The 26555-nt window shown below is 39.9% G+C and overlaps 1 protein-coding gene across 3 annotated transcripts; it reads right to left on the reverse strand.

Moving 5' to 3' along the window:
- Positions 1-1745: 1745 nt before the first annotated feature.
- Positions 1746-26555, reverse strand: wu:fa11c10 (protein FAM110A). 3 transcript variants are annotated; one of them, XM_044116144.1, is made up of 4 exons: positions 26217-26404; positions 13549-13762; positions 4869-5217; positions 1746-4766 (listed from the first exon to the last, which is right to left on the reverse strand). In XM_044116144.1, exon 4 carries the CDS (start codon positions 4753-4755, stop codon positions 3349-3351), a length of 1407 nt encoding a protein of 468 aa, XP_043972079.1. In that variant the 5' UTR covers positions 4756-4766; positions 4869-5217; positions 13549-13762; positions 26217-26404; the 3' UTR covers positions 1746-3348. The 3 variants fall into 3 exon arrangements, with proteins under 3 accessions (XP_043972079.1, XP_043972085.1, XP_043972093.1); XM_044116150.1 differs by lacking the exon at positions 13549-13762 and having other exon boundaries at positions 26217-26555; XM_044116158.1 differs by lacking the exons at positions 13549-13762; positions 26217-26404 and adding an exon at positions 20189-20207.

Below are 26555 nucleotides of genomic sequence, written 5' to 3' on the forward strand. Positions count from 1 at the left end.
GCCGGCTCGGTTTTTAGTTCTCTGGAAATTCATTGTAAGGGAGAACTCATTTTCTATTAAAGCGAGCTGAATTGTTGTTATAGAAATCTAGGATCTTGGAGAGACTGAATAAAAAAACAAACTCCATGCCCCTCTATTTGTCTAATTGTCTCATGATTTTAAAACATTGTCTGGCTAAAACAGACTGTTATCTAATTTCTAACACAAGTGAAATCAGAGTGTGGAAAGTGGCTCAATGTAAGTTATTATCTATTATTGCAAAATTTTTCTTCACCGGGAGTGAATCCTACAAGTATATAAAAGTATATAAAACTTTTCAACCAATTTCAAAAATAAACTCTGTTGTTTAGTAAGTAGGATTCATTGTAAATGTGAAAGAATTTGCATGTTTGGATTAAGTCGAGGTTTTTTTGGAGTGCCTTCAGGCAACATTTCTTATGAGTCTAAAATGAGCTGGACTGAAAAGTCTTCAGCTGCCTCGAATATAAAAAAAAAAAATAAATAAATAAAAAAGAAATCTTTAAGAAAAACTGCTTTACTTACATTTGAGCTATAAACTTAGATAATTTTATCCAAACAAGTCTAATATAGACTTGTAGTTTTCAAGAACATAGTTTCTGACATCACATTTCAAATAAGAATAGAATTTACTGCCAACATCACCCTTTCACACCCAACATCACCCTTTCACACCCATTCATTTTACACTTCACCTCTTTTATAGTGTTTTATGAAGCAGTTAAACCCCCCAAAAAGAGATTTAAGAGCTCTGAAAACGGGTGTGGAAACCCCGTCTGCTCCCCCAGTGAAGCAAGAGATGTTCTGAATTTTACAATAATGGACTCTTAAGACAGCCACAAAAAGCAGGAAAGTGAAGAAAAACTCCCCTGGGAACCTCAGTCTGAGCGCTGGGTGTCAATTATTGATGCAGGAGTGAGATCTGAATTACCAAGAGTAACACTTGCCTTCACTTAAAAGTGCCCTGCAGAAATATTCATGCCCCTTGATCTTTTTTTTTTAATGTCATTTAGTAAAAACTTCAGTTTATTTTATGTGATAAAGAAAGAAAGTCGTCCATATTTGGAAGGGAAAAAAGGATGCAGGATTTTCTTTTTTCTTTACAGATAAAAAGTGGGATTAATTTTTACTCAAGCTCCTGCATTCCAACACACCCAAATAAAATCCAGTTAAAAAACAAAAACAAAAAAAACCTTCAGAAATCACAGAATTAAGTGCAAATTCTTCTTAGTAGAAATCTGCTTCTGTGAAACAGAGGTGTGCGATACTTCATATTTTGGAATCAATCTGATACGTAAATATAGGATCTGCATCACCAATACGGATACAGATCATTTCTATTTAAGTCTCATATGTTATCGAATATGTTGTTTGAGTTGACAGAAAAATTACAAGATTTCAATGTCTAGTTGTGTAAAGCTTCAAATCCCAAAAGACAGACTGTATGATTTGAAAACAAATGCCTGCCACACTTTTTAGACTTTTAATTGTTTTAAAAAAATATGAAGAATGAAAAAAATTTAAAACTATGTCTAATTTTAATTGAACGTCACCAATTTATCAAGTCCAATTTAGGTTTGGAAGTCTGTGACAATACCATGACACAACTACAAACCTCAAACAGTGCAAATACTTTAGCTGATCCAAAAACAGATTTTGCATTATAACCTGAGGAAGTGACACAAAGGCTAATTTAAAACTCCAAAAGCAGAAATAAAGAAGACAAGTTAATATTCAAACATATTTTATTAATGGATTCGGGATACATCACTGTAAAGCATTTCGGACCTCTTTATCAAAGACTCTTTGGGCATCCAGTGCCTGAAAGAAAAAAAAAAAAAAGAAGCATATTTTGTTTTCAGACGCTCTCTGATCTGATTGCCACTGCACGCTACTGCTGATTCTGGTGTGAAGAAGAGGAAGACCCGACCAGACTGAGAACAGTTCCACAGAAGCAACAAACAGGAAGTTTAACACAGAGCCATTCTCTTGTGCTCCGTGTGGAGCAGCAGCCAACGCATCACATCCCTTCTGTTTACTCACTGAATGCGTCTCCACGTGTGCATTTAAATGTGACTCAGTCTGATCTCTGTACACAAAATCACCTTTTAGTAAAAAAAAAAAAATAACATTAAGTTATGTTTTCCAAATAAATACTGGTCCATTTATTACTATGCCATCTTCCTGAGTCACGGACATATTCGAGCACCACAGATCACCGAGCGCCTTCTGTTTGCTCGTGAGATCATCCTTCATCATATAACTCGCTCTTCCCCCCCGTGCCAAGACACACGTGGTAAACCGATTTCCCAGGCTGCACCAACGCAGGGTAATCCAAGACTGCATCGGAGGCAACAAGTAAAGATCAGATAAAAACTCCTCTGTGACTGAACTGGATGTGCTGTGAATCTGGAAGCCTGGGGCTCGCTTCCTGCTTTTTTTTCTTCTTTCTTTCTTTTTGATATGACGTGCTACAGTATAGTGTATACAAACGGTTCACTTGCATGCTGACAGAAACATTTATGTTAACAGTCTTACAGCCAACCATTTTCTCTGTAACCTTTGAAAAATATGCACATATATGTGGAAGCTTTACTTGTAGGTTTCACAGTATGAACGTGCTTCTCTTGCTGCTCTGCTTTTCAATAGTCTCTGTGCTGTGCAACCTTTTGGCAGTCTGTAGCCAAACTCTGGTATAAAACACACACACTTACAGTACCTATAGGAACCTTTAAGCATCCTCTGCCTTCATTCTCACCAGCACTGACAATAATCTGTTATTGCTTGCAAATACCAATGAGATCAATTAAAAGAACATAGCAATGCATTGTCCAGTTGCAGTCCTGACTTGCAGCCTTTGAACAGACACTAAGGGGTGCACCGACTGATCAGCCGGCCAATCAGTCAATACCTGCATGTGAAACCGATCTTTTGTGACCTGGATGAAGACGATGCCGGTCCGAGCGGGCATCATCGCTCGGGCATGAAGACGTGACCCCGCCAACCGGGTCACGTCTTCATTTTAATAATAGTCAACACGCTATTGCCAACTTAGTGACTTAAACACTAAACTTACCAACTCTTCAAGCAAAACATTTGGTATTTTGCCAAAATCGGAAACAGCAGGTCAGATCCCAAAAGACCACTAATTGACCAGAAATTTGCAATCGATGCACCCCCCAACATAAACTGACTCATTTCTGTCTTTTTGTCCAGTAAAAGTGAGTCCTCTCAGGAAACTGAAGACAAACTACCAGATGATCCAGAACATTGATCCCGAACGTGGAAATAAGGCAGCGAAACAAGAACGAACAAGCCGTCATCATCAGTCTAGACGTTCGAAACGCCACTGTTTGCCTCTCTCGCCTGCCGGATGCCGTACAGCCACTTGATGACTCTGGCGTTCCTCTCGATGACCGAGATCCCGTAGGGGACTCTGTCGTTCGTCCTCAGGGGCCCGTCCTCATCATCCTCCTCCTCGTCACCGCCTCCGTACCCCCTCATCCGCTCCGCGTCGTCCCCGCACTCCGAGCTCGGCGTGCTGACGCTGCGGAGCTTGGAGACGGACACAATGTCTGAGTTGGCCCGGGTGAAGCGCTCCACGCCGCCCAGTCCCTCCACCTCCTCTGGGTCCAGCCCGCAGTAGTTGAAGAAGCGCTCCAGGTCAGCAGTGGCGCGTGAGTAGCGGTCGCTCAGGTCTGACTTGGAGCGGTGCAGGGATGGATGTTTGCGGGAGGAGCCTTTGGAGCTGGCGTTGGAGATGCGGGTGAAGGCTGGGGAGGCCGGTGGGATGATGCACGCTCGGACCAGCATCGGGCTGGGAGGTGGGTAGGCCGGAGGCGATGCCAAAGTTTGGGATGAAGTGTTGACCTTGGCTGGTGGCTGATTCTGTGATTGAGGAGGCGGCGGTGGAGGGGGGAGCTGGGAGTGTGCAACCTGACCCTGGGGGATCTGTCGAGGCCTCAGGTGGGGATGCAGTGCAACTCTTGGTGGCTTCTTCACCTCAGCATGAGGCCGAACGTCAACTCTGCGGACAGTCACTGAGTTAGGGGCAATGTAGGGGGCCTGAACCCCCCGTACAACCCGTGCTGGGACAGGGGGTGGACGACGGGACAGTTCTGCTGCAGGGACGCAACGGTTATTGCCAAGCAAGGAAGACGTGCAGGAGGAGGTGGACGAGGAGTTGTTGGTACCGTGGTTCAGGGGTTTGAGGTTGTTGATGAGTCTGTTGCTCTTATCCTGTTCTGCAGACAGGCTACTGCAGATGCTCTTTACCCCTGACGATGGAGATGAAGAGGAGGGGGAGGTGGAGGAAGACGACTGTGCTCCGTCACAAACATCATTGATTAGATTATTCAGAATATCCAGGTTGAAAGGTCTCCTCTCCGCTAGCACCTCGCTGCCGCCTCGGTTCTCCACATCAGCTGGGCAACGGGGAACCTTCCGGGCGGTCGGGGCGCCCACGTTGCCCTGGGGCATCATCACCGGGGGGATAAGGGGCTTCCTGATGAGTGGTGCCTGGATAGGCGCCTGGCGAGTCAAGGCCACCTGCTGGCTCTTCACGTACTTGGCCTTGTCGGCCTCCAGGCGCTCCACGGCGCTCAGCTTGCGGGTTCCTGGCTCGGCAGGGGGGCGGAAGTAGTTGGGACCCTTGTTGAGTATTCTGAAGGGTCTGCCGGAGGTGAAGGCGACCCCGGCCAGACGGCCGTCTGAGGGCCTCAGCGTCTCCACCGGCATCACTGCAGGACCTGAAGCACAGACCGAGGTTATTGGAGAATTCTTACGACTCTTAAGTCAGACATCCCACCTCCCCCCCCTCTTGTGCCCAAAGCCCACATTAGCTTCCTTACCAGTCGCTGATCTGAGGTCCTCACTTTTCTTCTCCTCTCCTCCTTTTCTTCTTCTCTTTCCTCAGTCAAAGACTACTTGTGGGACTGGGTCAGCTGAGGTCAAATTCCACATCAGGACCGTCCGGACTGCCTCTGTCACCTCGGTGGCGACCCACTCAGGAGAGGGGAGTTAGGCGGGAGACCGGGATCAGAGCCTTAATGAAGAACTCAAAGGTCCGAAGATGAGCCAGTAGTGAGAGCGCTAACACGGCAGCCCTCTCTGATCCTCTTTATGACGTCCTGCTCGTCTGCTGAAGCTTATCCCTCCAGCTGTGATCAGAGGCAAACACTCAGCCGTTCCGCTTCGGTCCTGGAAAGGTAGAACAAGGAGTAGTCCGGGTCAGACTCAGATGGAGTTTCTGGTTGCTGCTCAATAAGACAGAAAAAGAAAACAAAAAACATCCACACACTCAGATACACACTCTCTCTCTCCTCACACTGACACACACAGCTCTCCGTCTGACAGACGGAGACCCTCTTCAACTCTGGAGTGGAGCAGACTGGTGGGGGTAGAGAGGCTTTAATACTACGTCTGGCTCCTCCCAGGCGCCCAATCACCCTGCAGGCCGGGAGCCGTGGAGGCTGGAGCCGCTCCTGTATTGGCCCGGCTCGAAAGGCACTCCAACCAATCAGACCTCTCCCCACCTCCCCTCCTCCTCAGAGCACAACAAAACACTGAGGCAAGGCTTTCATTCAAATGAAAATTCATTGAAAGGGAGAAAGGGGTGGATTGGTGCAGCGGGGGGGACAACGGACGAGACAGATGCAATTTTTTACATTGACTTGCATCAAGCTCAGTGGGGTTCTATGACGACGCTGTGAAGAAAGAAAAAAAAAAAAACACAATCGCACTTCTTTGTTCGAGTCTGTGTCGGGAGATGAGGAAACAAAGTGAAGAGTCTGTTTGTGTGTGAGCAACTGATTCTTTAAAGAATTAAACAAAGGAGAGTGTTATTTTAAAGATATAAATTGGTTTCCACACAGTTTAATAGTTTTTGTTGGGTAAAACACAACTGAAGTCAAGAAATGCTGGTTTAAAGTTCAACAAAGGCAAACAGGGAAAGTTTCTATCCATTTATTTCTAGAAATAACAGCGATAAATTTTGGATTATTTACCTCAGATGTCAAAACTTCAAAGTGTTGCTGACATGAACAATCTATTTACTCCACCTACATGTTCCTGGCTCTACTTCTACAGAAAAACAACTTCCCCTCCCCCAGGACAGTCGTTCTTATCATTTACCACATTACCTCTACAGTTACATCACACTCAGTTAAGGGGCTTTCTCCTCCCTACCCCCACCTCTCCTCCACCTGCAACCCATCTATCCACACAATTTAATGGGGCCTTTTTTACTGCCATCCTCCACAGCATATGAACTCATTGTTTTTCGCCTGAACAACAGCCAACTAGAAAGAAGACAGAGAGCAAAACACATCACTACTGCATTGAGAAACATGAAGTTGGTTTGCCTTAATTTGAGCCTCAAGAGACAGAAAAACATGTTTACTAAAGCTACGCAATATATCCAGTTGGAGTTATCACTGCAATGTGTGCAATATCAAGACAAACAGACTGAAAAACAGTTTACACCCAGTAGCCATAAGGGCATTACATGCTACCTAGTACCATTTATAATCCAGTTTTGTTATAGTCCATGTAATTCCATTACATTGTTGTTATAAAGACAATAAAGATCATTAACTGATTGAAAATACCACAACTAAAAGTACATGGGTTAGGATGAGGGAAAGGGTAGCCAACATTTCTGCAGACCCCACACATTCTGGACACAAACCGCTTCGACTTTTAGTTTCAGTAGTTGCTTTTATACTGTGTCAAAAGTGTAGGGAAATATACATATATATATAAATAAATATTAGACATTGATATGGAATATCAGCATTGGCACAAATTTTTATATTGGTGCATCCCTAATTTCTTCGTTTTTAATTTGCCAACCTCTCCACTACTAAATCTCTCTCTCTTGTATAAAAAAGATGGATAAAATTCATCTTTTAAAAAAGAATAATCTATTTTGCTATAATACAAAAGAGTTAATCATTTGATATTTTCTGTAACTCAAAGAAGTTGTTTTAACACAGAAGTGATATCTAATTAACATATTTTGATTCAAAGTGAATTTCAAATGCTGCAACATGATTAAACTTGCATTATGCCGTAATATACAAATGGAAACATGAGGAAAAAATATTTTTACTTTACACTGTAAAGTATCTACATTTAGCAACACTAAATAAATAGAACAAAAATTATCTTTCACAACACTTAAAAGTTACTTTGTCACAGTAAGTAGTGGACATGGTAGATTAAGGTTTCTTTAAAACCCAGTGGACTGAAACTAGAAATCTACACAGTTAGAAATGAAGTCTGATGTCTTTTCTCAGAGACATTCTACACAATAAAAGTCCATATTTGACACAGTTTCAACGAGCATCACAAAAGTTGGCACTAAATTCCTCATCAGTCCAAAGTGATGAAGGTGATGACCTTCAAACATGACCTTCAAAATACCAATCTTGCTCATTCATTAGTTAGATTATGACGAAAGCTGGTTTGAAATTTCTTAATGCTCAACAGATCTCTTCCTCTAGTGAGCTTGGTAGTTTGGATGAAGCAAGAGGAGAGCTTCTCTTTGAGTAACGACGGCAATTACTGAACTAGGTTTTGATAAGTCTGATGAGCAGGAACAGCTTTAAGGGAACTTAGAAGGAAAGGAGAGTTTCAGAGTTTACTCTAGCTGTTGGGAATTTTCAGGTGAAGGAGGAAAATCAATAGCATTATTTCTGTTTGTTTGGACAACAGCTGTCTGAAAAGTATTCTGCTCATCAGGAATGTACTTTTTCTGATGACCAAACTGCCTTGTCAAAAACTGGTTTCTATTAACACGACGATCTCTGACGTCCTCTTGCCTTAAGATTTAAATATAAGTGGAATTTCTCTTTAACAAAGAAGCCAGTGAGCTAAACGCAGCAACCGTCAAAACTCCACAATTTATTTACACTTTTCATCAATGGCACAAGGATCCTGCAGGTAAAGGAAAATTATTCATGGATTTCTTCATCAAGCACATCTAGGAAAGTGCAGCTAAAAAAAGATGAAATAATTGCAATTCTACTTGACACATTATTGGCTGACGTTTGGAAAACAGCTCAGTTCCTGAGACACTTGAAAGCTGAATGGGTAAAACAGAACTTTGCTTGAATCTGATGGTTGAATAACCTCAATAACAAGTTCATATGTCTATTTAATCACTAATTTACCAGCAAAAAGGGTTTTTTAGTTTAAAATGTTGCTTTTCAGCATCGTTTTTAATAAAATGTGATCTGTAATTCTCCATTGATGCTTTCTTTTTACAGAATCAATCATCAGACTCCTTCATCCCTGATGTTGGCAAATCCTTTAAACAAATGAAGGACCAGATGCCAGTCACATCAGCTTAAACTCATTTGCAGATAACTTTAACTCATGCTTTATTCAGGAACCGTTTACTTACAATGTAGTCGTGAATAGAGAGACAGAGCACCAATTCTCATTAAGCTGCTAAATAAATTCACCCCATGTGGAGATCAGGTTTTGCTAAAGTATTTAAATGTGAAAGCTGTAGAGCTATGAGCATGCAAACTATCTCCAGGCTGGAAAGTCATTCCAGCTGAAAACAGCAGCTATTGTCATTCGTTTTCTCATGAAAAAGGGTCAGACGGCTAAACGGTTATCTCCGCTAATGTGTGTGTAAACAACACCGCTACCCCACTGATCAATAAACCGCATTAGCACCAATCAGCGTGAAGCAGAAAGCAAATAAAGTGTAAAAGCCTTTTGTGCAGCCACACACACAAAAAAACACACACAAAAAAAAAAAAAACGGCTGATGTCTCCAAAAGCATCAGACCGCAGTCCCAGTCCAAGAAATGACATTTCTTTTCCACAGTGGAAACTTCAATTGGTTTCCTTATTATATATATATAAAAAAAAAAGTGTGATCCACAGTGGTATGAATAAGACTGCTTTTTACATTTAGTGTTTCCAACCACTAACTGTGGTTGGTGGCTTATGGTTTGTGTCTCACAGTGGATGTAACAATGTGGAGGGCAGACGATGTGTCAGAAAGTGAGCGGGAATGTTGCTAAAGAGCTTCAATGGAGCAATAACAAGATGACATATCAGCTGGTTTTAAGGTCAAAGTTTATGAGAGAATAAAAAGACAGTAGTAACATGTAAGGGAAATGGGTTCCTCGACAAAAATCATGTAATCCTGCACAAAAAGTGTTCACACCCAGTCAGGGACAGCCAAAACATGCAGAAGGAGCTCTACTCAACACCATCACCATGGTGACAAATGGTGGTGGCAGCATCAAGCTTTTCTTTAAGAAGTGGAGGACAGCTGGGCAAAGCAGATTCTTCTCTACATGTGCAAAGTTGGTAGAGGAGAAATATCATGATATAAGGTTGTAGGTGTGCACCAATTGATCGGCCAGCTGATCGGCCGATACTTGCACGTGAAATCGATCTTATCTACCACTGCTAAGGTCTAAAATAGATGTTGTCCTGTTATGCTCCGCAGTGAGAGGACGATGGACCCACCCACCAGGTCATATCTGCATGTCTGCCAATAACAATAGTCAACCCACTTTTTGTCAAATTTAGCATTACATTTTGCACAAAAAAAAGAAAAAAAATGGTACCAGCCAAAGTCAGAAAGTCAGGCTTTTCAAAGATTGGGGAATGGCTAGAGAACTGCAATGGGTGTTTTCCAAATCTCAGCTCTTCAAACAGAAAATGGTACAAAGAAAATTTGTTTCTTGGGTACCTCAACATTTTTTCTCACATGTCACAACTAAACAACCTTATATTAAGAGTAAATGTTTTAATATTGTCCAAAACAGTTTATTGGATCATATTCACATAGTTTCTTCCGCTAATATCACTGAGTGATTGGCCAGAAAGCTGCAATTGATGCAGCCCCTAAAAGGCTGTTAAGGCAAAAAGCAAACTTTAAAAAGCTTAAATTATTTTTATGTACTACCTTCCCACCAAATACATTGAAGTTTGAGGTTTTAACATAACAAAAACTTCAAAAGTTCAGCAGGGTTGAATATTTCTGGAAATAGTTTACTTGGAAAAAACAGAAAAAGAGGATGTAGCTTTCTGAAGGTCCAAACAGCGAAGGCCGCGGCCAAGATGAGTTCATATGTGTGTGTTCTGTGACGCCAGATTGTCGGTCATATCACAGCGGCCTTGGTCCCTGCAGGCACTGACCCCCTCCTCAGTCAGCATTGAAAACAAGAAAAGCTCTGCCCAAAAGAGTTGTCAGAAATGTGGATTTGGCTGGAGGAAGTCTGGTCAAGTTTGATTACAATAAAAAAAAAAAGAAATGGTGAGAGACAATTTGCTCTAGAGTTTTGAAACAAACTGAGTGACCTGGTAAGTTTGTTAGCAGTGACTTGTGAGGGTTTTGCCCCTGATGGACGAGGCGAGCAGGAAACACTGACACATTTTACAACAGCATGACGATAAGAAAGAGAAAAAAAAAAACAATAAAAGTTGCTCGGCTATGTAGGTGTGTTTGCGTCTTGCAGGACGGCCCTGTTTTTACAGGTTGTCTATTTTTGGCTGCTTGCCATTTTCCAGGGAAGATTTCAAACAATACACTGGAAACGTTCTCTTATGGACTGCAGGAGAATTTAACTGCAGCCTGACAAATACAATATAACAAAGACCGATGCGGATTTACAACTATCAGTAAAGGAGCGGTGTCAATCGGTTTTGGAATGGAAACAGACAAGACAGTGTGCCGATCATCACCGACCCGTTATTGGAAACTTTAGAAGTAACAATAGAATCATTTAGACAGGTGGTGCTGACATCACCTTTCTAATTCTTATCATGCCTTCCATATTCAAAGCTCTAACTAAGCCCAATTTGAATTTTTCAAACCAGGCTCCATTTTATCTTGCCACTCATTATTCCAGAGAGACATCCTGACTTCAACCAATGACAAACTGAAACAAAGAGTTCAAAAGGCTATCCCCCCGTCCCTTTAAAGGCTAATTTAAGTGGGGTGTTGGAGGGTCGTCAGACGTCTAATGAAGACAGACAGCCCAGCAACACGTATCACTGTCTTGGCCTGGACACACTGAACTGTGAACTCATTTCCTGGAATCAGAAATGAGCAACATGCATAACTAACATGACCAGACTCCAGAGTTATGCAACAATATTAACCACAAAAACAACCACTGAACCATGAGTCAGTTGTTTTAGCACTTAAACCTCTCTTTGGCAGCATCCCGACTCCCCCTCTCTCTGTCCAGAAGGGGCCTCCACCCCCACCAAAGGAGGGAAAGGATGCAAACAAAAACTTCTGGTAATGTACAGTGTTTGATGCATGCACCTATTTATATTTTTCTGAGTTGGTTAGAAGTGAAAGGAATAAGGATCATTTTAGCTTAAAAACCTAATAATGAAAACAGAGAAAGAATCTGAACCAATTGTGCCTTTCATAGCAAATTCAAAGAAAAATTATTGGGAAATGTTTCTTTTTTACTTCTCGTGACAAAAGGTTCACTGCAGCCTGATATTCAGCAAGATTTTGCAGAAGAATAAGAAGTGGAACTTGGAGAAAGAAGAAGCCAACATAATAATTGTGTTGGGTTATTTCACATTAGTGCCCTGCTGTAAGGCCAGAAAAAAGTCTTGGTTCTCAGCTTGATCGTTTATGAACAGAAACTCAAAAATCTGATCAGAATTTGCGAAACATGGAGAGGACTCTGCAACAACACTCTTCAGTGTGTTGGGGAATGGCTAGAGAACTGCAATCGGTGAAATGCAATTAAGTTGTTACAGACTAAAAACAGTAACTTTCTATTTTAATAACTTACCATCTCTTTACCTTCTTAAACTTTTTATGCTGCATTAAATTACATGGATGACATACAGAACCTGAATGCATGGCACAGATCAGCTAAAACTTATTGCAGTGCAAGTAGTTTTTGGCAAAACATATTGCATACATTAACATTGCAATGATGAAGGATTTGCAGTGTACTGTGTTTTACTCTTTTGAGTTTCTACTCTGTCGTGGAACATGCTGGCTTTAGAAATGTTACAGATATCAATGTCAAGAGAATTGTTTACATTAGCCGTGAAGGAAAGATGGAAAGTTTAATATCCAATTCCTGCCATTTTTTTCCTTTTATTTAGAAAATAGCAGTAAAATCCTGGTTTACACCAAGTTTTCTCTCTCTCATTCACACAGTGTCACTTTGCCTCTCCTCCAAATAATTACACACCTCTGATGCAGGAAGGCTAGAAAAAATGTTTCGAAGGATCATAGTCGGCTAAAGTCAGTATTAAAGCTTTACAAAATCAGATTCTAAGAAATTGGCTCCAAATCAAATGATGCTGTCTCCCAGCTGTTTTATGTTTGACCAAACAGCTGAAGCATGCAGTTTATTCAAATCACTGCTAGCATCGAGGTTAATGATTTTAGATGAAAACAGATACAGTTTAGCACAGAATTCTGTTTTTACATTTTCCCAGGAATGAATCTCAAAACCGAGATGATAAATCTCCAACTGATCTGAGAACAGAGGTAGACATACATGAGAGCGGGAATGAGTGGCTGCCGGCAACTACTTTCACCTCACTCAACGGGAGCTGATCTGCAAAAATAACTAGAACACACACACACACACACACACACACTTTGACTGTCACACACCTGGGGGCATGAAGCACACATTAAACGCTTGGTTTTATGCAGCAGCTACAGCACCCGAAGGCAAACAACAAAAAAAAAGAAAAGAAAGGATAAAAACAAAGACTTTTCTCTTAACGTGGTGAGGAACATTCCAGAAACGAGTAATCACATACTGCTGCCCTGACTCAGATCCAGAACCACCATACACACAATCTCACACACACACACAGGAAGAGAGAGTGGTCACCAGGATGTCAGTGTTGGAGTTATGATGAAAGTGTGTTACACACACACACACCCACGCACACACACACAGAGGTCTCATTCTCCTATAGTTAACCCTTTGTAAATCCTGGTTCTCTTATCACAGTCAGGTGTTGGCAGCAGAAACAGTTTCTATTTGTTTTAGCCAACAGTCTGATTAACTGCTTCTCTTCAGTCTAAATCAATCCCATTATGTGGTATGAGAGAAAACCTTTCCTTTCTAAAACATCTTCTCGGTGCCGTGTGTTCATCCCGTCAGCGTGCCGCGCCGCGCCGCGCTTCAACCCGTTACAGCCAAGAGAATAAAAACCTGCCCGATGTTACAATTCACATCGGTATTTTTAGATCTGGTATTCGCAGAGAAGAACGAAGAAGTCCAGACAGCACGCTGAAAAGCAGCTACTCATACTATCACAGACATTTTCAGATGCTTCTTGGGACGCTTTACAATAAATTTAAATGCATTTTTTTTTTCTTGATGGACAGAAGTATAATGCAAAAAAAATAAAAAATCAATAGATGAGAAATTAAACTAATTTAAAGTGGAGAAAAAAAAGCAACAAGACGGCCCCTTTTAAGTATCTAAAGTCATATCTACACAATGGACGCACAGCTTTCTGCTCTAACATGCAGGATATAGAAAGTGTACTTACTCTGTCTAAACAAGCCGTGAAAGCAGCTCTGAGGCGTCCCGGGCTTCACTGAAGGAAGCAGGTAACACTGCAGCTTTATAAGTACTGTCGTGCCTTCCTGTGAGTAAGTGTTCAGGCCAAATGAGGAGCAACCTGAAAAGTCTCCCTGCTCCTCAGGCTCCAATCCACTCCTCCTCTTCCTCCGCTGGCTGAGGAAGACTCCGCCCTGCTCTGCCTAGAAGCAGGAAGGGAGAGCTTTAACGAGAAACCACATGGTCCTCCAAGCACTTTATTATGATCCGGCCCTTTGTTGTTGGGTTTGGTTTTTTTTGTGTGTGTAAATAGAAATTATTTTATCTTCCTTATATGGTTTACCTCATTTTACCTCCATGGTTAACACTGTTGAGTTGAAAAGTATATTAAGGGCAACAAAAGACTGATTTATTATTATTATTTCTTATCAAAAGTTGTAAAAATGTTTTATTTTTATCTGCACAACTAACACTAGGGATGTGAATCTTTCAGGGTCTAGCAATTAGTGCCATTTTGCAGCACAATCAAGTAATTATGTTGACTTCATTTGATATAAAAACAGTTTACATAATCAAATATGAAGAAATTTGACTTCGTCATCCAACGTCTTGAAATCTGCCGCTTTAAGAAACTCCTGCTCTTTTCTGAAACTCTGCCTTCAGGTAGTCATCACAACATTGCTCCTTTATCAACCCTTTAACAACATTTTTACCAGTGTTTAATTGGGGAGTGGCTTGTATAACTAGCTCAGCAGATGCACAGTTCCACAAAGTGTTTGCTAATTGCTGCTGGCTAGTCTGAAGGAGTAGAGTGAGGGAGTCACAGGGACAAGGCTGAACTAATGAGGAGCTGTGTCTCAAAGGTGGTATTAGGTCCACCCAAGAATTTTGTACAACTGAATGGTTGCCTTGGAGATTAAAGGATTTCGCAAACATGCATGAAAGATTCAAGGCAACACTCCAGGTACATTTTTGATGAGGGAACAATATTATAACATAATATAAAGCTCAAAAAAGTGAATTTTACATAATACATCCCGTTTAAAAGACCTGACAAATTATACCCCTCCTCCATCTTTATGCATAATCAAACATTATAGCCAGTATAACATATGTACATGAACATTTATGGTGGATCATTTGTGACCTAATTACTTCACTTCTGCTTTTGATCTCACTTAGTAGATAAAAATATCAAAGTTTGAAGATAACCTTTGTGTCAGTAGAATTCATTCTCCAAGGCTATATTTTGTCCTCTGATCATCTCCCAAACATTTGCCTGGAAGGAATCCAATTAATTCACCTCTAGCACTGAGGGCTGTAAGTTTATCTGATCAAAATGACTAAGCTGCTAGTAAATATCACAATATCACAACATAATTAGTTGTTCAATAACCTATCGGTCAGAGCAGATCACTGAATGTCAGAAGTCAGAAAACAAGCCCTTTCATATTGGTATGATTACATAATGAACTCAGAATAAAAAGTTGGAGTCCAACTAAATATAGACAAGGGAAGCAATGTTTTAAGTTTGGTGGCATGTTTATAATGCCGGTAAACATTTAGCCATTTCCCTTTTCAAGAAATTTCTTAGAGTCGGAAAGAAATTCTAGGAAAAGAAATGCAATGTGAGGCAGCTGATGAAGGAAGGGGTATTACTGTAAGCAAGGTGTGGTCTGTATCCTGCTTTAAAAACCTGGAAGCAGAGATCCAGGAGGAGCTTTACTAATGCAACACATTTAAGCAAGTAAGCAATTCCTTATATGGTGCAATGTTCACATATACAAACTTCAGCATGTTTTACTGAGATGCCATGTGACACACCAACAATAATCAATACTTAATTGTAAAGTGGATGTTTCTGGATCCTTATTGAAACCTGAGAAAGAGGCAAGGCGAGGAAAATACCTGCAATGCACGTGGCTCTAGTGTCAGGGTAAAATCCTGACTGAATGAAAGTCATTATAACCTATTTATGTCACGTTAACGAAGAACAGCTGAAAAGTTACCGGGTTCATCAACTGCGTAGCAATTTCGCTCCAACTCCTCCTCTTGTCATTTCTATATTCTTTGCACGAAATGTTTTATAAACATTAATGTTGTTTCCACATATCATCACCAATGTCCGCTGGACTTCGGGTTGTGCCGTGTCAGCTGTTTGGGATTCCCCTCTGTAATTTCCCCTCAGAAAACATGGTGGAGAATCCGCACTTTCTGATTGGCTACCTGTCACATTCAACAGGCTGCGTTAACACTCCCAGTCGGGGGAAACCCCTGATTTAGATCGGAGGGGCCACAACGATCTACCGTAACACACCACACACTACAGGATGATCACAAGAGACAATCTTAGAACGACCAGCCGTTCTAAGATTGTCTTAAGGGGAAAATAAAGGTGTGAACTAACGTGTAGTGTGAACTATTGCATCAGGTAGTTGGATGTGCCCATCTTCTCTATTTAAATCTAATGATTACTGAAGGGCAATATAGTATACAGACTTCATAATCTGCACTCTTTTGGTTTAATGCAGTATTTATTTATACTTTGGTGTTTTTATTCAAGTGCATTTTTGTTAATGTAGACTGAGAATTCATTATATTTTTGTTTTTGGTTGTTTTGTTTATTTTATCAGTTCCAGTGTTAAATGTTCTTTTGAAAATAAAGTGTATCTATCTTTGGCAGGAAATCGCATGCATTATGTCATTTCCATTAAATCTGTGTACAAAGGTCTTCAAACAATACTATAGTCTATCGCAATAATTTTTGAGACAATTAATCGCTCAGCAAAATTTGCTATCGTGACAGGCCTACTTGAGATTCTGCGGCAAGACTTGAAAATTGAGGTTCTAAACAGGCTCTGGAGCATTAATTTAGCAAACAATAGACAAAACTGTCTCTCGATGTCCAAACCCAGCAGAAAAGTACGTCAACAAAGTTGCAGCTGCAACAAAATCAGATCCTAGAACTCAAAAAGGCCAGAAACAAATGCATGTCACATACTTGGCTTCAAATTTACACATTACTTTGTGTTTGTAACTCGTCACATAAAATCCCAACACAATATAATCGCTTCAGCAGATTTTTTTCCTGCACACAGTTGCCGAGCATCCCTCCCTTCCTTACAGTCCAAGCATTCAGTGCTGCTTGTTTAAAGGAGTCAGAATGGGAGGGATGCGCCACACTCACCTCTCTGTGGTCAGCACACATGTATACTGTACTTTCTAACACACAGTTTCAGGCACTGCACCCCCCCCATCTCACCCAACAGTCTTAAGTCAAACACACATGACTGTCCTCTACAGAGCCAGAAACAGCGGGCGGATTTCCCCTGGACTCTTTGCTGAGCATGAAAATAAAAGCAGCTGTAGAGTCCAAAAAACACAGCGGGAGTAGATGGTTGGTACAATAAACATTTCAGCTGGGTCAACAAATTCCGACACACCACCTATGGTGCCAATCAGACCTCTGTCCTTTCCTTCCTCCCCTCCCTTCCCTACAAATATTTAAAGAACAACATTGGATCGCTTCACTCCTTCAAAATTCCAGCGTCCTATCGGCTTTCTTCCTCATCTCTTATGAACGCCACAATTCTTTTAAGCTGGTGGATATTTTTTTTTAAGTCACAATACTTTTGTAAGTCTCCTAGCAGCAGTAACGTAACTCCATGGGAACGTGAACCTTCTTGCGGAGACGCAGCGGAGGCAGGTGGATTAAAAGTATTAGTGTGAGTGTGCAGTGCCTTCTCATTTGACCGAATACTTTGTGATTCCCAACATTTAGCACACTCACATAACAACCTACCCATAAAGTGATGAGTCAATATTGACACCGCGATGGAAGTTTACAAAACACGCACACACACACACACACACACATTACCGCTCTTTTCTTATTTCCCCTTCTTGATCCGTCACTTGGTCTTTTTATAGAGACCACCATAAGAGAGTGATGGGTATTAGGTTCCTCTGGCTCCTTTCTCTCATACCCAAATCATAATCTCTGTCACGTTGAGCACACACACACTCCAGAAATGCAAGGCGCGCCAACATTGCCACTCGCATTACAGCATGCCTCCACAGGCCCTGTCTGCGACACCCCGCATCCTTGTTGGGTTGAGAAATCAACCCACATCAAACTGGAGGAAATGTCCTGGGAAATAATTGTTAAGAGAAAGGACAACGTTAATATTTCTTCCAATATCAATGTCAGAGGAAAAATAACTTGCGCGAGGACACGCAAGATGAGCAAAAGTAGTTTAGGAGCATGTGGTTTGAAGACTAACTCTGAAACTATGCAACATATTTGGCCATAAACCTGGAATTATTTCGGGAATGATAATAGATCGGAGCTGGATTCAAATTTCAAGAAAGACTCGGTTAACAATGACATGCAGTGTGTGCTGAATTTCAGTCAAAACAAATATTATAGGCTGGTTCTAGCAGAAATGTTCTTTACAATAAAATGTTTCACAGGCAATCAATTTATATAAACAGGTAATGTAGCAAAGGAGACGACTGCTGGAAGTCTTCATTGAATTGAAGAGTTTGAAACTGAATGAAATTTATGTACAAGAAAACTTCTTTTTTGGATATTTTTGCTTGCCAAAACTCTGACTGACAAACATTGTTTTGTTTTTTTGTACAGTGCCTTGTGATGTTATGTCTGTGAGAAGCACTTAATAAATAAACTTTACTTACATGCCAAAACATTGTCACATAGATACAGACTTAAAGCCACATTCCAAAACATGATCATGCCTACCCTAGTACAAAAACAGCCCCTTGTTCCACACTTCACTTCACTCAGAGGGCCTGGACCCTCGGCTATTGAGAAACGATTGCTTTGTCGTGGTAGAGGTGGAGCAAGATATCGTCGTACAAGATCTCGCGATATTAAAGGAAAAAAAAAAATCAGTATTTCTCACTGAGTTGATTGTTATGTCGTGAGCATTTGCCTTGTTAAGTTGTAAGAGAAGATACCCCAACTACACTTAAATCATTTGTTTGGTCACATTTTAGGTTTCCAGTAGGAACTATGAATGGTAAAAGAGTGACAATCAAGAGGGTACGCCAAGCTACTTGGCAATCACAACACACCATCAATAGCCATTGTGAAATGTTGTACCTGTTGTACTGCAGACCATATTTGTAGCATAGGCCTAACGTCTGAAAAGATCAAAAGACATCAGAAAAAGGCAGATCAGGTTGTTCAGTTTTTGGCAAACCTATAAAAATACAGAATAAATGTCTTCATGAAGAATACATTTGGTCTTTGAAGGCTTCTTAAGAATATTATTAAATTCTTAACACCTGTCTTGTTCTCATTGCACTTGTTCTCATATTGTGAGTTTTAGGTATCGTTACATGTGAACTCTGTTGAGGTTTTCCATTTTACCCAATTGCTAATGTTTGTCCATGACACATATAATGCGCCAGTTTGATGCCATGAAGATTACTGGAAATTGCCCGCTCTGTAAACAACCATCGTTCACTGCGAAGAGAGAAGTGATGATCTGAACGAGGCAGTAATTCAGTATTTGGAAGCGTAGCCAACACGGACTACATGGCTTTGTTCACTTCCTCTGCTGCCATTGCTAGAGCTACAGGCAGACTGTAAAACAGCGTAAAAAATTAACGTCATTATTCACAACTTTTCCTTCTTGGCTTGGTAGAAATTCTACCTGATTGAATTTAAGTTCAAGGGAGATTATAACAGAGCAGAATTGCATAGGAAGACGATCACCAGGCGACATCATACCACAAGTTTAAGAGTTTTCTGGGCTTAAAAGAAAGTTTCTGGGCACTATGCACCTATATCCAGTAAAATAAGTTCAACACAACAGAGCAACATGGATCTATAACATAGACATGTTACATCCTACTTGTTCGAACCATCTGGTTAGTAGGTCAGTGGGTCCAGTGAGGAGGGGGCAGGGTAAATAATGGTTAATCCAAAGTATGTCTCTAGATAACGACCTCCAAACAGCCAGAGGCACTGATGACAACAGGGCAGAGTCTGTCTCACGTGCAGAGCTGGTGGATGGCCTTATGGGAATAAAAAAAAGGAAGGAATGAGGAGGGGAAGGCTGGGATTCAAACCGTCGTCTGCCTTAGAAGGGTGCAGCAAGTGAAAATAAATGGGCAAGCATGCCTACAGACAACTGCTGCAGAGAATTTGAAACCAATTAGTCCATAAGTACCAAATGTTGCTCACTTAACCTGAGCAGTCATCTATATTTAGGTCCTAAATGTCTGGTTAACCAGCCTATGACCCAATTTGAAATAATGACTCAATTTGGGCTGCCAGCAACACAAATGCCATAAGATCCAAATCCACTCCCACACTAGGTGGACAAAGAGAAAGCATTAACCGAGATCTGTTCAGACGTATAAAACTGTATTACATAACACATTAAAAAACGTTTATTCAAGTAGTAGCTAGACCAAAACCTGAAAGATCATAGTGTTTTGGAAGGACAAAAGTGAGGGCCACCTGTCTGAGTCAGTATTGAGTTCATCTAAGAATCCTTGGCAACAAGACTGGCCATCCACACATGAAGAGTCAGCATGCAAGGCCTGAGCCTCTGTGGAACCAGAGACTAAAACCTGCCAGGACAAGTCACACTGACCTCATTCCTCGGCAGGAGGCTCGCCCAGGCTGCAAGCGTCCAGAGGCTGGAGGGAACTCCTGCAGTCAGACTGGGGAATTCAGGACAAATATAGCTTATAGACTTAAAACTGACGATCGAGTATTCTCCATCCAATCTCACTGACTAAGAACTATTGTGTAAAGAATAGAAAATGAAATGTCGGATGTGCCAAAGCTAGTTGAGACATTCCCTCAAAAATAAAATAAAATAAAATACAACAGTTGTTAGTAAAATGTACTTCTACAAAACATCAAATCAGGATGGATAGTAGATACATCACACAGAATTTTATTGGAAAACCTCTAATTATTTTCAATTCATTTTACAATAATTTTCATCGTTGTTTTGGTCTGTCACATAAAATATCAAGAAAACAAGGCCGAAGGCTAATTAAAAAGTTAGTTGCCTTAAACCTAAAGTGCTAGTTATTCCTTATTTCCACAAATGCTCAAGCAATACATCAGCAAAAGTGAAAGATAAAATGCTAACTTCAATTTAAATAATATCAGGTGTTGAGAAACTACAACCCTCAAGCAGCAATTTAACTTTCACTTTATAAATTACATGTACAGACATATTGTATGCATTTATGTTTATATCTTGTCCTCTATTTGTGTTTTACTCTGTTCTTCCATTTTTCTTATTTGAAAAAAAGGTACTTGGAAATAAAAGCAAGAGAACGTGAGGACAGAAAATGGAACTGCTGCACAGTCTTCACCCACTTCAAAATAAGAGCATGAATCTAAACGACGACTTGAAGAACTCTTTAATATCCAAAACTTCAACACAGGTGTTTAACTTTGCTTAACTGAAAGTTTAAAAAACAACCTAGTAAATTAGCACATTAGAATTTATCCAGAAAAATTAATTTAGGTGATGATGAATGCTTTCAAAGTGAGCAAAAGTACTAAATGAAAAAATTTGCTCCTCTATTAGCTCATTCACAAGCTATTTTGTCGTTTAGGCTGTGCACCCAGACGGATCCGCCGTTTCTGGGAGACCAGAAACAATCATTTTCGTTTTGAAATTTATCTGATTTATGTTTCAATATGTACATGTAAGCCACGTCTTCTTTTGAAGCAATGACGTTACGCCTGCCTCTCTCCTTGTAACCCGTGTGCGTATTACTCTCACAAACAACAAACATGACACAGTACGCTGTTGTTCTGTGTTTATTTGCATCATTCTGTGGCTGTGTTAAAGCTCCACAAACAGACTGACTACAGTGTTTTCTGTGATGCTGCATCCTGTCCTCTGTGGACAGGATGCCGCATCTAATCATTGTTTTTTTCCCAAATTTTCTTCTTCAGAAGAAGTAAAAACATGTCAACTCAGTCTCCCTCCATGTGGAGAGTTGACAAAATGTATATAAAGTTCCAGGGGTCATAAATACTTTTGTAATTTGTTGTATTTCTGCACTACAGGCAGTGGTACAGTTTACAACATACAAACACAATGACGCCATGTTGCCTTGTGTTGCATTTTTCAAGAACACATCACTAATCCAAATGTGTCAAAAAAGATGTGAAATATTCGTCTGTGGTGTTTTCCAATTAATGAAACATTTTCTGTCACACAACTGGCTAAATGAGCAGACAGAGGTTACACTTATACTAGGTATTCTAACTCTATAAATGTGAATCTAGGTGGGGTGATGATATACTTGGGATTAAATATTGTAGCTTTTCTCTCTGTGCAGTAACTCTGCTATGCCAAAGAAGACATCTACCATAAACCTAAATTAGAGAGGATTCCCTCTTCTTTTTTTCCAGATGAGCTAAATTCAAAAACAGGGCATCACCACAAGGGAGGACCAAAATACTGCAGAGTAAACATCAACAGCAAGAGGGGGAAAAAAAGACTGAGACAGAAAACCTCACTTCCCAAACCTCAGACATGGTGACAGATAAAACGCTGCGAAAAAGATGTAAATCTTAAATTCTTTCTGTGAAGATTAAGAACTGAAGCAGCCAAAGAAAAACTAAATAAAAACAACTTAAAGAAGCCCAAAGCAAAATAAAAACTCGGTATGCATCAATCCCCTTTTTTACTTCTATCGAATACCAATATCTGAGGTTAAGTATCAGCCAATACTGATCTGTTACACAAAACTAGTGCTGAATTGATTGAAAATATTTCTATCTCTAAATAAATGTACTGAATTACAAACTGATTTGATAACCAGTACACTGCACTTAAATACACATGTATCAACATGTAGAAATAACTTTAATTTGTCCAGTTATGAGTGTAACAACCAATTTTTTTAAATTGTTTGTTTAATTATGAGTAAACTGAAGCTGACAAAAATAGATTTGCTACCTTGATCAAACATGCAATAACTGCAACAAACCTTCTTTCAAATAATTCAGAAAGTGCAATTAAAAATTCCACATATGATTTAAAATAAATAATAAAGCATGATGTCGCTCAGAGCACAAAGCATTAAACTGAATAGATCTGCCCCTATGGGTCTGGAAAACTGTCACCAATACCAGATCGAAAGCAAATTTCAATATCGGGACCAATACAGATATTAACTTTGGATCGGTAGATTTCTAATAAAAACAGTTTCATGGATTTTTGTCTTATTTTTATTGCTTTAAACTAATATCTCCTTCCATTCTCAAAGGAATGGAAGGAGTATTCCATTGGAAGAATATAAAAAAAATATTAGATTTTTTTTAATCAAATATTCATATGATTAAAAAAAAACTACCTGCACTTACTTACTTAAAAAAAAAAACAAAACAAAAAAAAAATTTTTTTTCAGTTTTTTGGAAAAAAACCAAAAACAAATTGATAAAATCCATCAACCACGAGTGGCTGAATTTATACTGAGATTACTAATAAAGTAATGAATCCCGACTAATTCATTACTTTATTATGACTAATAAATTACCACTAAGTTTTCTACATTAAGAAAGGCTAAACATAACCATACATTTTTGTTTTTTTTCTATTTGTACAAAGTTTTGAAACCACGCATTAAAGCCATATGAGTACATTAGCGAGCGCCACAGCGCTCTGGGTCAAGCATTAAGAGGTAGCTGTCAACTGAGTAAACCTTTCTGAGGATTCTGGGAGTAGCTGGAAAGCAACAGGAAAGAAGTCAAGTGTTAATTCCAAGAAGAAATCCGTGCAGACACGCTTTCCTAAAGTGCCATGATAAGAGGGAATATTTACTTGTCTAAAAATAAAGAAACATGTTTATTTCCAGCATGGGTAGTAGTTAGAAAAACAGCTACACTGCCGGTAAACTATAATCCTTCAACATGACAAGATGTTCCAAGAGCATGCTGGGAGCAAGTTCCCATTTCCTGCTTCAATCCCAGCGAACGAGAACGGGACGCCAGTGGGTTGTGGTGGGCCTCTGCCTTGAGCAGAAAACCTCATAAGCTTCTTTCCAGACACCACCAACCATGATTCCTTAAAGCTTTTCATTTCTATCCCTCTATAAATGGGAAAAAAAAAATAATCTGTTTGCATTTCTTTGAAAACAAAAGTGAATAACAATCTGTTGGTTTCTACCAGAAGTATGAACTCTGTTATAAACTAATACTGATTGAGGAGTGAAAGAGAAGCCAGAATGTTCCAGAATGTTCCAAAATGTTCCAGAATGTTCCAGAATGTTCCAAAATGTTCCAGAATGTTCCAAAATGTTCCAGAATGTTCCAGAATGTTCCAGAATTCCAGCAGCATCAGCAAACTCGCCATGAAGAACGCTCCCAACACCAAAAGCTCATAAAACACACTCCACGCTGACACGTAGACTGACTTTTCTAGGCTGCAGGATGCGCATTCCCGGCCTGGGAATGATTAAGAATGGAAATTACAAGGTGGTGTGATTGTGTGTGTTTGTGTTGCTGTGGCCCCGGGGAAGATAATGTCAGAGTCATTCACAACTTCTGGTTAATAAGAGTTGAACAGGGTGACAGCTACAGCAGACTTTCTGACAGCGTGAGGCAGAGACGGAGCAGTTCCAGAGGGATTTGCCCAGCTTCGTCACTCCCACTGTGAGGAAATCTTTCAGATAGTCATCAGTTTTCAGCTGACTCTCAGTCTACTGAGGAAGGACAGCTTGAGCCAATACAGGAAGGGACATCTGAGTAATAGAAGCACATTTCAGGTTCCAACTTCCTCCTGTGACTGAGAAAAGGGAACCATTTCCCTCCCCCTGGTGGAAATACATCAACAGCTTTACAGAGGGAAGCCCATAGTGACCTTTACACCACATTCATATCCTCCAATGTACAGGTGGACTTCCTCTTCTAACGCATCAGGCGCCATGCAAACACAAATCCGATTAGATTCCACTTTTGACATCGGAAAATCTTTTCAAACAACTAATTTGAAGCTAATGTTAGCATCCCCTTTGAAGGATTCAGAATTTTAGTAAAGGGCTCATTTAATGCCCACAAGATTTTGTGATTGTCTTTATGATTTTATATAATACAAAACACTGATATTTTGGTACTACCTCAGAAGTACTTGCAATTTTTGCTCTTACATATGACAGGAAATGTGATGTTTTGTTACTCGCTACATTTATGTCCAGTTCATAACCTAAAATATGGATAGAATCTACACTGCACTAAAGATTGCATAAAGATAATGTGTTGCAATTTCAAAACTTTGGGCTTGTGAATCAACTTTCAGCAGATTCAAGAGTAAAGTTCAACTTCATCCAACTTCCCACAGTTAACACTGTACAGTCATTTCAGGCAGTGGACAAAATATTCCACCAGGAATCACCTTCAGGAAGCAGACACGTCACTGGCTTCACTGTAAATGTACACTTAGGCCCATGGTTATTGTTCTCCTAGTAAATTCAGATTGAAAATAATTGTATTTAACAAAAATTAAAAGCAAATGAGGTAGAGCAATCCCAAATGATAATATTAAAAAAATGCAAAAGGTGTATTTTTTTAAAATTATCTGTTGTGTGGGATACTGAAAGTAATGTCTATTGATATCAATAACTGCTGATCTGCTCTTTGCATGCATCCGCTGGTATTTAAATGATTTATCTTAAGAGTTCCATGTCATTGAGGTTGGAAGGCCTCCTTGCCATCACCCTCATCTTTAGCCACCTCCACTGATTCAAATCAGAACTCTGGCTATTCCGCTCCGTCTTTAAGTCAGAAGAAACAAAAAGATGAAAAAAAACAAAGGTTTTCTTTAAATCTAGATCTGCCACAGGAAGGGATTGTGGAGATTGTATTTTACTTAATATAAAATGATAGAAAAAAGGTAACAACATATTAAGTAATGAGATTTCTTTTCAAAAATGGTCAAAAACTAAACACTGAACTCGCTTAAGAATTACATTTTCTCAGCCGGCAATGTGAGAAGTCTTGTTCAGAGTATTGTTTAAAAGAGAAAATGTTTTGTGTGTAATCTGAAAATAATGCTGAATTAAGTTCACACTACTCTGAAATCTTTCTTAATCTTGTTAAAATACTTAAATAACTCAAATATTACATCTAAGGCCCCACGTCAGAGATTATTCCGCAAAAAATGATTCGTCATAAAATCAAGAAAAATACAGAGAACCCCGAGCATCCTCTTCATGAGACCGCTATACAGTCTTCAGTCGGAGGTTTAAAAAGGTTTGCTTCTTCCTGCCCACAGCCATCATCATCTACGATTCTTTTAATTACGATAAATCACTTACATCTGGTTGTTCTAAAGTAGGGTTGTTGTAAACGCCAATAAAACGACACAATTTTTTTTGTGTGTAGAGCAAATATTTCACATATTGTGGTGTTAAAAAATCTACTGTCATATCAAAATAAATCAGTCCAGGTATGGACACTCAGAGTAATGCAGATGTTGACCTGTGGCTTGCCCAAATTTGTTAAAAACTGATAAGATAGCCCGTTAAAAGCATAGACACGAAGGCTAGAAATGGGATGCTAACGTGGATCGTACGTTACTTACTTCACACACGTGCAATATTTGTTGCGTTCATAACTAAAATGTATAACCGTGGGAAAATACGTACCTTTCGTTACAGTAGCTTTTCTGAGTCAAACGAAGCTGGTGGGGTGTTTTAATAAAAGTTCACCAACATTATAAAAACAAGCTGGGAAAACTTTCATTGAAACTTTCAATGCTAGCGCGGTTGATACCATACACTAGCCTAAGTAGGACTGCAACTATTACTTCCAGTCTATAAAATACGAGCATATAATGTCTCATATGTATCCAACATATATTAAATTAATATGCTACTCTAAGAAAATTATAAGTTTATAAAGAATTATGCAGTAAAATTAAAGGGGTGTCTGCGTAGAGCACCCCTACTCTAACGCGTCTCAGCTTTGGTACGGTCCTCCTTTCC

This window comes from Gambusia affinis, linkage group LG01, assembly GCF_019740435.1.
Source record: "Gambusia affinis linkage group LG01, SWU_Gaff_1.0, whole genome shotgun sequence".
Taxonomy (NCBI): Eukaryota; Metazoa; Chordata; class Actinopteri; order Cyprinodontiformes; family Poeciliidae; genus Gambusia; species Gambusia affinis.

What these genes read in the sequence shown, in the direction of transcription:
- wu:fa11c10 (XM_044116150.1), bottom strand. Translation starts at nt 4,755, where the DNA reads ATGCCGGTGGAGACGCTGAGGCCCTCAGACGGCCGTCTGGCCGGGGTC.